At 37.9% G+C, this 18,923-nt stretch overlaps 1 protein-coding gene across 7 annotated transcripts in view; it reads left to right on the plus strand.

The window, feature by feature from the left end:
- The window catches only part of CTCFL (CCCTC-binding factor like), a 38,618-nt gene that overhangs the window by 4,504 nt on the left and 15,191 nt on the right, over positions 1–18,923 (plus strand). For 6 of the 7 annotated variants that reach the window (XM_039343237.1, XM_039343239.1, XM_039343238.1 and 3 more), the window contains exons 3-7: positions 1,957–2,206; positions 6,123–6,290; positions 11,568–11,701; positions 15,243–15,363; positions 17,869–18,018. In XM_039343237.1, coding sequence (XP_039199171.1) covers positions 1,957–2,206; positions 6,123–6,290; positions 11,568–11,701; positions 15,243–15,363; positions 17,869–18,018 — 823 coding nt within the window. The remainder of the gene's footprint in view (positions 1–1,956; positions 2,207–6,122; positions 6,291–11,567; positions 11,702–15,242; positions 15,364–17,868; positions 18,019–18,923) is intronic. The other variant, XM_039343243.1, reaches the window with a different exon arrangement.

Consider the following 18,923-nt stretch of genomic DNA (forward strand, 5'->3'; position numbering starts at 1 on the left):
TAGTAGACACTACGCATCTGATGAAGTGAGCTGAAGTTCACAAATGCATTAAACTTTAATGTATTCTGAAAAAAAACCCTATGACGGCCATTCTGGAAAATTACAGATCTGAATATCTGAGCTTCGTCCTTAAGGTGCGAAGAATGGGATACTCTGATTGGTTTTGCTATGCAGTAGGGTGATACAAATAAAACAACTTGCATAAAGAAACCGCAAGAGGAGCAACAATACAGATTTGAAGGGGGAAAGGAAATTCAGTACACACAAGGATATTCACATGACATCCATCAGCAAGTCATTACAGAAGCTGCTCCTGAAATCTTGGGATTCTGTCCCAACAAAAGACAGATTTGGTTTAAAGAGGAGATGCCAGCAAGCGTAATGTGAGCCCTCTTGGGTTCTCCAAATACCACTTTCCCTTCTGAATCAGATCACTGCACAGCCCTTGACATAGATGTCCAGTGAACCCAGCATGAGGATTCTTAATACAAATTGCTCTGACATTTTCCTAAAAGAGCATGGAGTCTATAAATCCAAGGCCGATGTCTTGCAAGCAGTGGAACAGATGTGAAATGTTTCTGAAAGTGATGCCACCCACCAGCAAACAGACACTCCTTTTCTGCATTACTGATGGAACACATAAGGTCGAAGAATTATTGCAAAAGCTTTGTCTCCTGATTGCATCCAGGAATAAACGTCTCAGCAGTAAAAAAATTCAGCAGATATATATTCTAAATAAGTTTCTGTTTATACTATACAGTCACCAGGTTTTCATCAAAAGATCTGAAATCCATATCTGCTAAAAATTTCCATGGGTCAAACAACTGAACCAAGTGTATAAATTTTAAAATACATCACCAAAACAGAACTAATTCCTCTGAAAACTTCAAAGGAGGGGTGGATGACCAATGGGATATTTGGGGAGAAACGTTATTGGGTGGGGGGAACACCCTGCTACTGTTTTGGAATGCAAGGCATACTTTAAGATCAGTCTTTGCTCATTGGAAATATACCATACAAAGATTTTTACAACAATCTGCAGGCAAAAACATGCTAGTAAATTTGGTCATGTGACCTCAAGGTGCCTCAAACAGTCATAATTATGGCCCTATTGCCAAGAACCTAAAATATCATGATTGTGGGGGGGGGGAGATGTCAGAATTTCAAAACCAGATGATAAAGTCCTTTTTCGGGGGTCTGTTGTAACTTTAAATAGTGGCTAAGTAAACAGTCATAAATTAAGTCATAAGTATACTAAGAGAGAGGGATATGAGTCTTTCATTTACATAATTTGTTGTGTAGCTTTTTTTCTTCCTTTTTTCTTTTTTTTATTATTTTCTCTGTTTTTCTTCCCTTTGTTGTGTTATATTAAACAAATATAGCAAAAAATATTGTACAGTTAGTCCTCAACTTACAATAGTTCATTTATTGGCCATTCGAAGTTACAGCGGCACTGAAAAAAAATTACTTATGACCATTTTTCACATGATCGTTGCAGCATCTCCACAGTCAAGTGATCAAAATTTAGACGCTTGACTCATATTTATGACGGTTCAGTGTCCTCGGGTCATGTGATCATCTTTTGCAACCTTCTGACAAGCAAAGTTAATGGGGAAGCCAGCCTGTTGTCCTAAATTAGCAACTGCAGTGATTCACTTAACAAATGTGGCAAGGAAAGCCGTAAAATGGGTCAAAGCTCACTTAACAAATATCTCACTTAGCAACATAAATTCTGGGCTCAGTTGTGGTCATAAGTCAAGGACTATCTGTAATGACTTCTAAATGATATGGTGTAAGATAGGGGTCTTCAATTCTGAGAGTTGAAGTCCACAGTCTTAAAGTTGCCAAGTTTGAAGACCCCTGGTGTAAGGAATTATCTTTCTGGCTGTGGATGCTGTCCCCATTGAAATCGGATTGGCTTCATGTATATTGTATATATTTCTCCTTTAAACACAGGTTGATAGAGAAGAAAATAGAGCTGGAGATGGAGGCAGGGACTGGCAGCTCCTTGTAGCCGAAGAGGGAAGAATTGCTTCTCAGCCTGACTCTGAAGCAACAGATATTGCAAATGGAGGAAATAAAGCCACGCTGTTGCACAATTCTGAAAGTAAAGCCCAAAGCAAGGACAGTATATCCCAACCTCCTGTTGCAATAAGCCGTGACGTTTCTTTAGAAATCCAGGAGGACATAGTTCAGCAAGGGAAAGGTATAAAATCACTTGCATAGTTTTATTTTTAGATACCTATGGTTGTAAAGGGAAGGACTTCCAGTTCCTTGAGGAACATTGACATCAGCAGCAGGCTCTGAGCTGTTATTGGGAAAGTGGGTGGACTTTCACTCCAATCAGCAGAAAAGCTCTTAACAATGTTTGCTCCTCCTCCTCTTCCTTTTTCTTGACTTGTTGCCTTTTAATTCATTTACCTATAATTATCTCTGTGTAGGTAACTCAGCCTGAACTCATGTTTTTACTGTTAAGAGTGTTCATAATACGGTCAATTGACTACTCAATAAAACTATAGAAATATGAATTATTTGAGCAGATGTGTAGGAGAATCCACACTATAGAATGTTTCATTTGTTTCTTACTGAAGGCATAAGAAACTCAAACAATGAACAACCTTTCGGGATTATATTAGGTTAATTATTTAGTTTATTGCCTTGAATAGAAATCTTGATCCATCTACTTAAGGTAGGGCTCTCTTCTAGGGCAGTTCTCGTTATTTTTCCCCAAGCCTTGATATTTTTTAATTTGTTATGTATGGGTGCCACTCTTCCTCTAAAAAGCAAAAGACTATACGTATGGTTCATTTCTTTCTTTTGTTTTTATTTTAGATTTTTTTTAGCTTGCCTTTATTATTTTTTATAAATAACTTCAGGGTGGTGGAACATACCTAATGCTCCTTCCTTCTCCTATTTTTCCCACAACCACAATCCTGTGAGGTAAAATGGGCTGAAAAAAGTCATCCAGCTGGCCTTCATACCTAACAAGACTAGAACTCACCATATCCTGGTGATTATTCCAAAATCACCCAGCCATTATTCCAAAATCACCCAGCCAGGCCTGAACTGGGACTAGATCTCAACGTCTCCCAATTATGGGCCCCAAATCACCAGCTTTTGTGCCTAAGACGGGACTAGAATTCACAGTCTTCTAATGATTGGCCCAAAGTTACCCAATTGGCTTTCATGCCTAAGACAAAACTAGAACTCCCAGTCTCCTGATTTTCAGTCTGATGCCTTAGCCGAAACTAGTTCTCTTCCTCTCTTGTTGTAATTACTTTATGATGTAGTTAAAACTGTGAATCTTTCTTCATTACAGTATTACAAACATAGCCTGCCAACGTCTTTTCTCTGTCATGTTCCCACAATGCTGCTTTTAATTTATCCTCTGCTTCCAGTTCTGTACGAGGGAGCCTCAAGTTTTATAAAATACCTTTACTTTGTCACCCATTCACTTGCAAAGGTAGCCCGAGTCCTAGAGCGGTGTTTCTCAACTGCAGCAACTTTTAGTTGTACAGATTTCAACTCTCAGCTGAGAGGAATTCTGGGAGTTGAAGTCAACACATTTTAACCTTGCCAAGGTTGAGAAACGCTGCCCCAGAGTAACTTGGGACAGGCAGGAGAGGCAAGATAAGGCTCAGTGATGAGACAGCATTTTTCTTGCCAAAATAGTATCTTGCCAATTCAAGGTTTGGTGGGCAGCACAGCTAGACAGTAGGGGAAAATTTTTAGATGCATTTATCTCAAAATAAGATGCTAAATATAAATATGAACTTGGATCTCCCCAGCTCCAAGCCTGGTATTCAGATCTGTGCAGAAAGAGGAGATTGTTTAGATTGTGTTAAAACAGGCCAAAGGTGTAGCAGATAAGTATGAAAAATGAGTGAACTCACTTGATGAGTTTTGTACAGACAAAGGAGAAAATACATTCAGAATTGTTTTTAAGTATACAGGCTTAAAGAAAAGGCATGCTGCAGAAATAGTTTATTGGAAAATGAATGAAAAAATACTGAAGAAATAAAATTGTGGAGAAATTTTTGGTGATTACTTACCGCATCAGCCTAAAACATGTCAGAAGTCTTTACCAAACTCATACCTGAATTGTTATTTTGAAGTACTCCTTTTAAAGTACTTCAACGTGCATAAGTAAAAGGTATAAGTGATTCAGTTTTACAAATAAAAAATCTAGTGTCACTTAGGAGGACATTTAACAAAGGGCTGTTAAAGAATGCAGCTGTGAAATGGTTTATATTTCAGATACAACACACAACATCACTAAATCCAGGAACATCTGTGGGGGATTCAGAAAATCAAGATGGTGCTTGTCTTAATAAGATGAAAATCCATCTAAAACATAATCCATCTGCCTTTGACTTGTCATAACAATTTATATAGCCATCCATCTTACAATTTTGAGTAATGCAAACTGCTCACAAATATACGTAATATAAGAAGGCAGGGATTATATTTATGGAATTATTTACTTATGAGAAATCTGTTTAGATCAACTTTCTGGATACAAAATTGTCACACTTCTCCCAAGCCTTCTTAAACAATAGATTCACTTTACAACTGTCACAACTTATTACCATAATGGGCTAGCTTCATTATAATCATGAGGACTAGTATTTCCCCACCCCATATTAACTGTGTTGATAATCATCCCTTGTGCAATCTCTGATTTCAGTAGACATACAAAAGATGCTTTTATTGGATTAATCTCACCTTAAGATCATTAGAAGATATAATTAATATTTTTTGAATTTCTGTGCCATTGATTTGCTAGAGTTCATATCAATTGCTCAAAAACAGATAGGTAATAGCGCTTCTCCTGAAACATGTAAAATTCTGTCAGGTAGCTATAAGCAGAGGCAGTCGTTTAATTTGCCCAACCCAAACTTTTTAAGCTTTTAAAAACTACTCAGAAGAGCTCCAGCAACCAGACTTGTCACTGTAGTGTGTTACATAGATTGCCTACACCAAAGTCAGAAAAAAGATCTGTAAAATTTGATTCTGGTCCAAGATTCTTGCAATGTAGATAAGCAGGAAATGGCCAGTGGTGCATTTGAAGGCCACTAATTGCCTTCTTTCCATCTTAAATTGCATGAAATAAGAGTTCGAATCCTTCTGGTCCAGCAGTTTGTCACAAGTCACCAAGCCAAAGCTAGTGTTGCAGGCTGATTGATGATAATAGCTGGGATTTAAGGTGATTTCTCAAAGAATATGTCTAGTCTTCTTTTAAAACCATCTAGTCTTTTTAAAAAAAAACTGTCTAAAAAGATAACAATAACCACATCGCATGGCTGAGCTATAGAATATCTCAATCCTTCTAACATGGTGTTTTCCAGATGGCATGGGACTGCGTTTGTGGAATCACCATTTAGTCAGGGTTTGGTGAATCTGGGAGGGCAGTCCCAAAATATCTGTGGAAGATAGCAGGTGGGGACCAGCTGCAAGGGTTGAGGGTGGCGACGTTATTTTATACTGGTTCTTTCTTCATGGCCAGTTCCAGTTGGTGTTGATCAGGAATGGGAAGTCTCTCTCTTGGCCCCTAAGTTGTGGATGGCCACAGGATTCGGTACTTTCTCCACTCTGCTAGGTGAGGCATGGCTGGCTGGGGAATTCTGGGAATTGAAGTCCAGAGGTCAAAGTTGCCAAGGTTGGACATCCCTGCTCTAGAACATCATTTACCCTAAAGTCAGATCAGCTCCAAACCCATTGTTCTTCTGGAAGAGTCTGAAGACATGACTATATCATCTATCTGGGTTGAGGCCACCTGGATCTGGGAATTTACAATTTTTAGTTTGTTAACATGGATATGGAACCTGCAAAGAAGCTGTCTTGCTAGAAAAATTGAGAATGTTCTCTCCCAGATTAGGGTTTTTTTTTCATTTTTTGTTTTGTTTTCATATTGATTTTTGTTATTTTATTTTATTGTCTTATGTTTTTAACTGCATACATAATTCAGAGTCATAGTGAAATAGGCAGCTATGTAAATTTACCAAATACGTAAATAAATGTTACCATTTGGGTGTGACAGGCAAGAAATGAACACTAGTGTTTTAATTAAAGGAGAGGTGGCTTTTGATAACTTATTTAACCTAGCAGCAATTTTTTTTCAGGAAGCATTCAACAACACTGCAATCTGTGTCTGTTTGCCACATTCAGTCTGTCTGACTTTAAACACCATATGAAGAAACATTCCCATGAAAAGCCACATCAGTGCCACATCTGTCTTAAAGCTTTCCGTACGCTTTCTCTGTTGCGTAACCACGTGAACACCCATACAGGTATGTCTGCCTCCCATGTAAATTGAACTCCTCAAACTGTCTCTACAGTTTGTTCCACTGTTTTTAATGACTAAACATAGGAATATACATCTCACATAAAATAGTCATCTCTTAGCTTTCTGTTTGGGAATATTTGCAACGGCTGTTTTTTGTTTATTTTTAATCAATTGATGATTATGGAAAGCTACAGTGTTTGCTTAACCTGATTAGCCAAGCCCAAAATTATGGTCTCTAAAGAACTAGTTCACTGGTTCTCAACCTGTGGGTCGGGACCCCATTTGGGGTCAAACGACCATTTCACGGGGGTCGCCAAACAACGCAGTCCGCCATTTTTTCCCCTTTTCCTTAGCTGTGCTACTCCCTTTTATTCTATTGGCTTTTGAAAGCCAATAGAATAGACTCTCTTGAATAGAGTCTAATTCTATTGGCTTTCAAAAGCCAATAGGAATTGTCCAGGCTGTCTCTGCCTTGCTGAGCCCGCCAAAAGTCCCATTCTGCAAACGGTGCTGCACCAGTTGAGTAGTCCTCGACTTACGACCGGTTGAGTAGTCCTTGACTTACGACCGGTTGGGGGTCGCGGCATTAAAAAGGTTGAGAACCACTGAACTAGTTTGTCCAGACAAAGTTCTCCACCAACTTTCTTGGTACGGGATTTGCAGAGACTGGAGCACTGGTATGTTTTGCCATTTCAGAGCCGGCCCTGCCATTGGGCAGAGTGAACAGGGTGGATTCATTTAAAAACAATTTATATATGTACATACCCATGTACTCTTATTCCCTTTCAGGGTAAATAGCATAACGCAAAGTGCAGTAAAAGAAAAAGAGTTACAAAGTGATAAGCAAAAAAAATAAAGAGGAAAGATAAAAAAGGAAAAGAAATATACCTAAAACCAGGGCTTTTTTTTCTCATAGAATGCCCAGAACAGAGTTCCAGCACCTTTTTGGGATGGAACCTTGTAGGGTAGGCAAGGCGGGTTGTATGACATGTGTGAGTCCTGGCACCTTTTTTTTTTTTTTACAAAAAAAGCACTGCCTAAATCTATTTCATATCAACACCATTTAGTATGCTTCACCATATCTTTTTGTCATTGCAGGCTAGCGTTGCTTTCTTGCAATTGTACGGGTAGTCCTCAGCTTATAACAGTTCATTTAGTGACCATTCAAAGTTACAACGGCATGACCATTGCAGCATCCCCATGGTCACAGATCAAAATTTAAATGCTTGACTCATATTTATGACGATTCAGTGTCCTGGAGTCATGTGATCATCTTTTGCAACCTTCTGATAAGCAAAGTCAATGGGGAAGCCAGATTCACTTAACAACTGTGTAATTAACTACTGCAGTGATTCACTTAGCAACTGTGACAAGGAAAGTCATAAAATGAGGCAAAATTCAATTAACAGATGTCTATTTTAGCAACAAAAAAATTTTGGGCTCAATTGTAGGTGTAAGCTGAGGACTACCTGTATGTTACTTCAGACATTGCTTCCTATTCTTTAAGGATTTCACCCCTTTCTGTTTGAGGATATTTTCAGATTCATTCGTCTGTAACTTTCTTAGATCCTCTTGACTCATATATTCTTGATACAGATATATTTGATCTGCAGTTTGAATCTCATTCATTCTTTCTATAGAGCAAACTCCTTCAACATATTACAATACTGAACATTCAAGTCGAGATTCATTCGGCATCCATTCATTTTTACCCTATTTTTTTCTTGTTTTACTATGCACACTTCTTACATATTCCATTTCTACCGCATTCAGCTTGCTTTTATGTTTCTCCTGGTATACTCAGCTGTCAATTATATATCATAGATTAGGCCAAAACACAACCGTATTTGTTTTTTTCAACATTCATTTCTAGTAGGCCACAAGCCACTCATCTCTTTCTATAGGCACTTAACAGTCTTAATGCATGTTCTACATCTTTAAGAAACGTTCTTGAGGTATACAATTTCATCTGCTTTCTCCACTTTTTCACCATTTATGTATCATTTGTAATATTTCAGTCCATTGCAGCTGTTGCCACTAGAATGAACCTTTCGTTTAACAAGCTGCAGTTTAATAGACTTCAGATTATATTACTAAAATTCTCATATCTTTAACTGGGGAAAATAATGCATCATCGGGCATCATTTTGCCCAATTAAAGATATGAGAATTTTAGTAATATAATCTGAAGTCTACTAATTAACTTTTGACATAGGGCAAAACTGTTTCAACCAAGTAGCTCAAATGAGCCAATTTGCAGAATGTGTCCAAAATCTGGGACCCCGTAACTCCTGTGGAACTGAAATTTGGCAAATTTTTAAAAAACATTTTGTGACATAAAATGTATCATAAGGCAATTTATGCCATATAACACAAGCATTTCCTGGGATCAGTTTGTGACTTTTGACTTTGCTATAAAATTTCTGATTTTTGACTATGCTATACAGTTCAACCTAGGCTACTTGCAGGGCAGATACAACTCTGAATATCTCCTTGATTTTTTAAAATTTTTTTAAGTACTTTAGAAGTTCTGCCCTTGTTGAAGACATAGAGGAATCTGGTAAGGAAACATCTCTGAAATGATGAGCCAACAGGTTGTCTAATAAAGGACAACTTGTTATCCCAATGTCACCACAGAATAATGGTCAGAGTGCAATCTCCCATTGTAATCTGGACAGTTCATATAAGTGACCATTATTTTCATCAATTTATGTTATTAAATCTAATTTGTGTTATTATATAAATCGATGCAAGTGATGCACATTTCACCATAAATTCATCCAAATAATGTACATTGATTTCACATATATTTGGTATAACACAGTATTTCTCAATCTTGGCAACTTTAAGATGTATGGATTTTAATTTCTAGAATCCCCCAGCCAACATGGCTGGCTGGAGAATTCTGGTAGTTGCAGTCCATACACATAAATACAATCTGAATAATACATCTGTCTGCTAAATTGAAATTTTACTCTACCCTGAACTTTGAAATGTGAATTTTTGATTATATTCCTGTCTATGAATTGTTGCAATTCATTCAGGTTCCCCACCAACAGCATGACATATTTGCATATTAAAGTGCACGTTCCCATCCCTAACAACATCACTGCAAAAATTCTTATCTTTGTAAATCCCAGGAGTCAATGAGAGTGAGCTGGGCAGCCATATAGATTTTCTTAAATAAATATATGCTGTATACATTTACCCTTAAGTACAATAAACAAGCAAGGATTTATCAAAAGTCTCACTATTAGTCCTTCCTCAATTTACTTAGCATTCCATTCTTTGTTATATATGCTTTGCTTTCATTGCTTCAGTTGCAACCAACTTGCAGCTCTCAAAACATTCTGTAATTCAAGCTTATTTATGATATGTGCTTTCTCTAAATCAAAAAGAAAATCATAACCTTTTCTCCTCATATTCATAAATTTCTCAGTTATCTGTTAAGAGCAAAACTCCAGTTTACATAACCTGTCTGGCATAAAGCCATAGTGTTATTCCAGATTCTATTTAATTCATTAATTTATTTATCAAATGTCTACACTTTTATTTATTTACCTTTATCTATTATTTAATTATCATACTTCTACACTTTTATCTTTGTTTATTATTTATCAGATTTCTACACAGTTTTGTTCATTGTACCCTCTCATTCCCTTTGAATCAAATTCCTTCCCAGACATATTTAACAGACCAATTCCTTATAGTTTTTCATTCAGTCTTTCTTTTTTTCCCTTTGTGTTCTTTCAGTTGCCAGGCATGAATGCCATCCTCATACTTCGAAACAAATCACATTCAATAAGTAAATCACATCCATTCATTAATATTTCTCAACTTAATTATTTTATTTATTAATTATATTTTATTCCTTTATTATTTTAAAAAAATAATTCAAGGCAGTGAAAGGTTGGGCTAAGAGAGAGTGACTGGCCCAAGGTCACCCAGCTAGCTTTCATGGCTAAGGTGGGACTTGAACTCAGGGTCTCTTTCTAACCTAGTACCTTAACCATTACACCAAGCTAGCTCTCAGTTAACATCATTTTACATTTGCATGAGATTTCCAACAATCTCATGGTTTTAATTTTCGTCCCCTTTTTCTCTTGGACATTTAATGTTTTATTACATTCATATTGGCTCCACTCTTGGCTAATTTCTGACCTTCCCATACAGACCCCTAAACATGCTTTTCATTGTTCTCTTTCTTCAGTTTTATCCAAGACCATTTCATTAATTTTATTTTTCATTCCAAACATTTCGTTCCAAGTAGGTTTCCCTTCTTCCGTTCATTTCCAGTTTATTCTCAGATACATTTTATTTATTATTTATTTATATGCCACATTTTATTATTTTTGCCAATAACTCAAAGCGATGAACATATCCAACACATTTTTCTCAGTTCATTCTCTTTTAATACAAGACTTGCATTTTCTTTCCTGCAGCCCTTTTCTCATTGTAGTTTCACTTCTTTAATTAGTTTGTTTAATTAAGTTTACTATTATGGCAAAAAGCAGATCAAGTTGTTTATTAATTGCTTCCTACTGAGTTGGATCAGATCTATTGCATTTTTTTTTCAGAAGTCATTTTGAAAAAAAAAAAGTTGCGATATTTTTTCTCATGCTGTTTAGAAAAAAAACCCCATTTTTTTTCAAATAATTCCTCTTCCTTTTCTTTAGATAGCTATCTTTGGCAGCCAGATCAGTATTAGATATGGAGTATAGCGAGCTAGTTTGGCAAGTGGTTAAGGCACCAGTGTAGAAACCAGGAGACTGTGAAATATAGTCCCACCTTAACCATGAAACCCAGCTGGTAACTTTGGGCCAGCCACTCTTTCTCAGGCGAGTTCACCTCACAGGTTTGTTGTTCTGAGGAAAACAGCAAGAGGAAGGATTATTAGATATGTTCTCTGCCTTGAGTTGTTTTTAAAAATAATAAAGGAGGGATAAAAATAAACAATAAAAAGAATTTAAAAAGTACAGAAAATCATTGCTGCTTCGTCAGGACTACTGTTTCTCCCTGTACACCTGATGCTGCTTTTTCTCATCTCTGCCACTTGCTATTTTACCTTTTTAAAAAAATGCTAATCCTATGCACAAAATTAACAGCATTTCTAGGTTGCTTTGAAGTGTTTAATGAGTCATTTTCCTCCTTATTGGATTCCATGCCTAGGTAGATGTAAAACTAACAGCCCTGTATCACAACAAATTTCTCAGTATTCCAGGTAGATTTGGATTTAAATGTTTCAGTTGAATACATTTTGAAAGTCTGCTTCTCTTTTGCAGGGACCAAGCCACACAAGTGTAATGAATGTGATATGGCCTTTGTGACAGTGGGGGAACTTTCCCGCCACAAGCGATATAAACATACTCTGGAGAAGCCCTTTAAATGCTCCATCTGTAACTACTGCAGTGTGGAGGTAAGAAGGATTATTCTCTGCAGAATCCTTTTGCAAAGTCCTCCCTTGACTGAGTAGGGAAAGATGAGGTTTCCTTTGAAAGAGGCACAGCCATTCACGGTATGTGCATTTTAGTTAGAATCGTAGTTGGTAGGGAATTTAGAAGTAAAAGCAAGTAAAATTCCTCCCCACACACAGACATTTAACAGCGCACGTTGCAATTAGTAGAGATGGGTGGATGGGACTTTTAGGCTAGCATGATGCTAGAGTACGGTCAAGATGCAACCTAGAACTAAGAAACTTCCTGACACTGGGAACAATTAAACAGTGGAACGATCTGCCTCCAAAAGTTGTGGGTGCTCCATCACTGGAGGTTTTCAAGAAGAGATTGGACAGCCATTTGTCTGGAATGGTGTAGGGTCTCCTGCTTGAGCAGGGGATTGGACTAGAACAGGGGTTCCCAACCCCCTGTCCGTGGAGCACTACCGGGCCACGGCATGTCAGCAATCAGTCCGCACAAACAAGCAAAGCCTCATCCATGGGTGCAGGCAGCATACAAAACTACGCCCCCTTCGGTCCACAGAAAAACCTCTCTCCATGGAACCGGTCCCTGATGTCCAAAAGGTTGGGGACCTCTGGACTAGAAGACCTTCAAAGTCTCTTCCAACCATATTTTTCTATGTTCCTAAGTTCCTTAACCAAACCTGAGTGTAAGATCTAAAGCACGGGTCCCCAACTAGTATCAGGCTGTGGCCCATTTTGAACTGGGCCACACAAGTGGCGGGCGAGTGCACATCTCCACTTGCATGAGTGGGATGTGAACCTGACGCTCACGCAAATGGAGCTGCGCGTGCATGCAGAACTATCCTGGGCCACTGCTGGTCCGCAAAGCCAGAAAGGTTGGGGACTGCTGTACTAAAGTATCTCTGTCAGATGACCATTGCCCAGTGGGCAGTTAATTTTCCCAAAAGGCCACATGAGAAACTAGGACAGTTGTGGAGGACTGAACTGATGGGGCTGTGAAGGTGTGTAAGCACACATGCATATATTACATAAATTGGGGGTGGGGAATAGGTACCTTCAAAATAAAAGCAATGCAATTGTGTTGTGTGCATGGCATACACTTACTACATTTGATTTCTAATTTCCAATTGACCTCACGTTGAAAGGGCCAGATGTGACCTGGAGGCTGTAAAATGCCCAGGTCTGATCCAGCCTCTGCTTAAAGACTCTAAGCCAGGGGCAGGCAACCTTGGCTCTTTTATGACACGTGGACTTCAACTCCCAGAAATCCTGAGGAATTCTGGGAGTTGAAGTCCACCAGTCATAAAAGAGCCAAGGTTGCCTACCCCTGCCCTAAGCAAAGGCGACCTAGCCATGTGTTGTGAGGCCCTGTTCCACTGGCTGACACGTTGCTTAGTCAGAAAGTTTCTCCTGATATCTAGCCTGAATATCTTTCCTTGTGGGAAACCGTACTGAGACATCCCTCAAAGTTTTTCAGTCACCTGAAATATGGAGGGTGACCTCTGACCAGAATTGTTTACAGCCATCTTTGTTTTCATTCAGTGTTAGATTAAACCCTGTATTTGCTTGAAGACTGCTATTAATATCTTCCCTTACAGATAGTCTTGTTTAATAACCATTTATAGTTGCGACAATGATGAAAAAGTAACTTTACTACCAATCCTTCCATTTACGATCTTTGCAAGTCTAAAGCAAAAGAAAGATGAAGTAAGAACATAAGAACATTTGCTGTTCACTGAGTGATCCCTTTCGTTTAACAACCAAGTTGTGTTTGCTAAACAGCTACTTATAATTGTCTTTTCTATAAGCTAAATATATTCAGATCTTTAAGCTATAGGACTTGGTTTATAGACCCTTTACCTTTATCCCTTTCACACTTGCTAAAAAATTGTCCTTTTTTAAAACAGTGGCGCTAATTCTTTATAAGGAATATGCCTTACATGGAGGGGGGAAAGCCTCTGTGAGATACTTTTTGAAGCAAGAACAACAAAATCCCAGCAAAATACAGTGCTGAGAATTCTAGAAATACTAAGCAAATAAGAGGTTTAATCTAATGCTGAATGAAAACTAAAATGGCTGCAAGGAATCTCTATTTGAGGTCATCCTCCACCGCAGGAAGATTTGAGAATAGCTTTTGAGGCTTGTCTTAATACCTGCACTTCATTCCTGCTTCTAGTAAATAGATTTTTTTATCATGTTCAGAAATCTGTTTGCCTTGCCGGATGAAAGAAAGACAAGAAGCTTAAACCCCTTTCAATTCTTCTGAAAATAGTGGTTTGTTTCTAATCAGCATTAAAATATTCTTATGAATGTTCCATGGATAAAGTAGCAGCCTTTAGCATTGATTTTTAGAAACTAATAAAATGTCAGCCAAGGGAGAGCAGATTACAGACTTCTTTAAACAATATTTTCTTTCTTTTTTTCATTTTTCTGGTTGGAAACAACATATAAACTTGGAGAAACAATATTAAATAAAAGGAGAGTAATACAAAGGATGTGAGGATCTGTGTGTATCTCTTGTTTATCATTGCTGCATATACTCATAAAAACGCCAGTTGCTCAGGTTTGCTATGCAAATTATTTATGACATTTTTGGCCTGTTATTAAGCAAACACTGCAGTTGTTAAGTGAATTAGACAGTCGTTAAGCAAACCTAGCTTCCCTCATTGACTTTGCTTATTGGAAGCTGGATGGGAAGACTGCAAATGACAACTTGCATGCCTGAATTTTGATCATGTAACTATGGAGACGATTATAAGTGTGAGTATTGATCATACAACACTTTTTTCAGTGCTGTCGAACTTCAAATGGTTGCTAAAATAAATGTTTTTAAGTCAAGGACTAAATGTAGTCTTGTAAAAAAAAAAACAATTTTGCAGAATTGGACCTTTAATATTTTTCCTTTCATGGTTAGGATTAACACAGAGAAACAGGAGACCTATCGTATTTTCCGGCGTATAAGGCGACCCGGCGTATAAGACGACCCCTGACTTCGGCGCCGATTTCCATGCCTAAAAAGTCATCTTCTCCGCCGGAAACTACCGTAATTTCCGGCGTATAAGACGACCCCCGACTTCGGCGCCGATTTCCGCGCTTTAGAAAGTCGTCTTATACGCCGGAAAATACAGCAGTTTGGAAGGCAGCACTTTAGAATAGAGCTCTCCAAACTTGGCAACTTGAAGATTTATGGATTTCAACTCCTAGAATTCTGGGAGTTGAAGCCCACAAGTCTTAAAAGTTGTGAAATTTGGAAACCCCTGCTTTAGAAATGCAACAGCCTATCTGGTGGTGGAATTCAAATATGTGAACAACCGGTTCTCTGTGTGGATGCCGCTTCCGGATGTTCATTCTGGGCCTGGACAACAAAAAATTAGCTACCAGTTATGGTGAACTGGTGCAAACCGGCCGAATCCCACCACTAGCGACAAGCAGTGCCACTTAATAGCATTTCTAAAAAGTCAACTTCTTTTTAATGGTGAATTGTTTCAGCAGCACTCTCGATGCATTTGTAATTCAGAATCTTCTTTCATAATTGTAGGCCAGCAAATTGAAGCGTCACATTCGCTCACATACAGGAGAGCGCCCTTACAGTTGTACGGTGTGCTCCTATGCTAGTAGGGACACTTACAAATTGAAAAGACATATGGTAACTCACTCAGGTATGTATTAAAACTATAATGGCTGCCATTAAAGCAGAGTAATGCTAATGCTTGGTCCTGTGGGGCTATGAGATGCTGAGCCACTAAAGGAAGAAAGATAGGCAAGTGAGCAAAAGCAAAGCAGAACAGTTGGAAGCAAATGGTACTATAGAATAGCAAAGTCAGTGGATTTGGAGACAAAACAAGAGAAAATTATTTGGAAGAAGAGTTGGCTTCTAAAGACTTGAGGGCATGTTAGATCTGAAGTAAAGAAGACTCAAGGAAGAGCTGGTAGATATGTTCAGGTATGTAAAGGAAAGTCATAAGAAGAATGACCTCCAAGAACTGCTTCCCTTGGCCACAAAAACTAGAACCAGAATGAGGGATATAAACTGTAACTAGCAAGATTTTATTTAAATAGAAGGGGAAATGTCCTGATGCTAATACCTGAAGAGCCGTGATGGCACAGTGATTAGCATTCTGTATTGCACAGGCTAATTCTGCCAACTGCCAGCAGTTTAATCCTGATGGGGCTCAAGGTTGACTCAGCCTTCCTTCCTTCCAAGGTTGGTAAAATGAGGACCTAGATTGTTGGGGTCAATATGCTGACTCTGTAAACCATTTAGAGAGTGCTGTAAAGCTCTATGAAGCGATATATAAGTCTAAGTGCTGTTGCTATAAAGGTAGGACATTGTATCTATTGAGATTGCAGGTTCTCCATTTTTGGAAAGAAAAAAGGCTGGGCAGCTACCTGTCTTAAACAGTTTGCTTGGTTTATTTGCACATTGTAGGGAATGGTATTAAATGATCCCTGTGGTTCCTTTCAGGTTCATAATTCTATGATTCAGTGGTTGGGAGAATAGGAAATCAAGCTAGGAGACATGCTATGAAGAAACAAGGACATATGGCAACATTGAGCTTTCACTGCGCTGTTATATTATCAGCCTGCTTCCTCCTTGGTCTATTGAAATGGCAAAGACGGGATAAAGACACTATTTTGAACAGGGTTAAGGAATATATTTTTTGCATGCTGGCCAAAATAAATCTCAATATAATTGTCTGCCAGGAAAGATGAACGAAACTGATGTGCTCTTAGCAGTAAATCCATGAGTAGAAGATGGAGGGAATGAAGGGAGGGAGACAAGGAGGAAGAGATGGAGACAGGTCTCTGTGGTCACCAACTTCATCTCACAAACTCAAGGACACTTTTGTATCGCCCTGTGTTTGGCTTTGCTCTTGCCATTTTTACAACATACAAAATTCTCCAGCAGTTGACCAATGCTCCATTCAACTAATAAATTAAAAAATAAATTATAATTAAAGAATTAATGCTTTAACTAAGCCAACTCTCTTTCCAAGCTAAGCCTGATGAAATGGGGAGGAATTGCACTGTAAATCTGCTTAAATGGAGATCAATGAAATGGTGGCAAGGAAGTGGGAGAACCAAGATAGATCTCTAGGAGGGCAGATGGGCAAGAGTTCCCATGGGGGCCTGGATGCAGCATCCGTTCCAGTTCAGGGTGAGGATGGAAAAAGTAGGATCTGGAAAATATGCTACCGTTTTCAGCTGTGGCATTTTGCTCTCTAGTTTACCAGTTATTACAAGTATGTGTTGATTCAGAAACGGAACTAATTAAAGATTGTATGATCAGATGGGCGCAGAATTTTGGTGAGCCAGTTCCATTGGATACCTGGGAAACTATCTGCGTGAGAAATGTCAAATTTACACAAGCACAGAACTTAAGGGAGAATTTTTATAAAATGTTTTATAGATGGCACCTTGATCCACAAAAAATGTCTCTTATGTACCCTGACTTACAACCTAAATGTTGGAGATGTGGTTGTATGGACGCTACTTATTATCATATTTGGTGGTCGTGCAGAGAGATAAAAGCATTTTGGATTAAGATATGGTGGAATATCCAGAGAATTTTTAGAAGGAGGGTAAAATTTACTCCGCAATTATTTTTGTTGGGTATAGTTACTGATTGTGATACAAAGGAGGTTATATTGATGTTAAATTTGATTACAGCCGCAAGGCTGTTAGTAGGGCAATATTGGAAGAAGGAATCTTTGCCTACTTGCAAGAGTGGTTTCTTAAAGTGTCTTATTTGGCGGAAATGGCAAAGATTTCGGCTTTTTTAAAGGAACAAACGCAAGAGAAATTTCTTGCTGTTTGGGATAAGTGGATAAAATTTATACAATTTAAACTGGATATAAAAAAATATCATATAGCCTTTTCATAATCTTTATTTTTATATATATACATATATATCTTAATGTTATATTTTTCTTTTTTTATAAACATAATTTTTAATTGTTTTTTAATTAAGCCTATATTCTGCTCTGGAAAGCTCAGGGGGGGAGGGGGGGTCTTTGGGTGGGGGTTGGGGAAGGGGGGTTTTGTTGTGTAATGTTTAGTTTTTTCTTTGTATATGTTGTTTTTTGTTTTTGTATTGTTTTGTTTTTTTGTAAAACTTATAAAACTTTTTAATAAAAAAAAAAAAAGTATGTGTTTCCCTCTAGGAGAAAAACCCTTTGAATGTGTGATTTGTAAAGCCAGATTCACACAGGCTGGGACTTTGAAGTTCCATGTTTTGCATAAACATGGGGAAAATGTACCAAAATACCAGTGTCCGCAATGTGCCAGATCCGTTGCCCGGAAAGGCGATTTAAGTAAGTTTCATAACTTCCCCCCCCCCAAAACCTTTCTATAAAAACACATAAAGAATGAAGGTCACTGTCAGTATCCAGCTTGACTTCATAAATCTATCCGCAAAGTATCGTGCTCTGGATCGTTAATTTCCAAAGCAAGCTCTTGTCTTTTTGCAGTAAATAAACTCTGATTTCTCACTCAAAGATATGACCAGTGAACATTGTTTCTATATCTAATATCAATCATTTGGACTTAGCATGTTCCTACATTTTCACACACAGTTTTTCCTGAGTTTTTTAGGTTCTAAGTTCCTGTGTTTTAATTGGGAAAGTCACCAATGTCTTAGCACTCTGTTCTTTTTTTTTTTTAATTTTCAGTTATTTTTTTTTTCTTAGATTGCCCTGAATTCTTCTCATTATGTTTTCCAGTCCTTCTTGGCCCATTGCAAGTGTGCCCTACTATACTTGCACACAGATATAAGTACAAATATAAGTACAGCGCAAAAAAGTGCCATTGTATCTGTAGTGTATCATTTGATTTAAGTTCTGAGCATGAGTATGAATATACATTTTAAAATCGTACAGGGAAAAAGCAGGTGAGACCATCAAAAGAAGCCATGTATTAATTTTATAAAGTCTTCTGATCAAACTGCAAGGTAGACAAGGTATATCTCCTGAGAAAAAGTATTAGGAAAATCTAAGATATAGTAGTAGTAGTAGTAGTAGTAGTAGTAGTAGTAGTAGTAATAGTAATTGTCAATAAGAAAGACAAAAAAGTTTGGATAGTGGACGTGGCAGTGCCTGGAGACACAGAATAGACGAGAAAGAATTGGAGAAGATAACAAAATACAAAGACCTACAAATAGAAATAGAAAGACTGTGGCAAAGGTAAGCAAGGGTAGTACCAATAGTAATAAGCGCCTTGG

This window comes from Crotalus tigris, unplaced genomic scaffold (genome assembly GCF_016545835.1).
Source record: "Crotalus tigris isolate CLP2741 ecotype Arizona unplaced genomic scaffold, ASM1654583v1 scf7180000017834.3080900, whole genome shotgun sequence".
Taxonomy (NCBI): domain Eukaryota; kingdom Metazoa; phylum Chordata; class Lepidosauria; order Squamata; family Viperidae; genus Crotalus; species Crotalus tigris.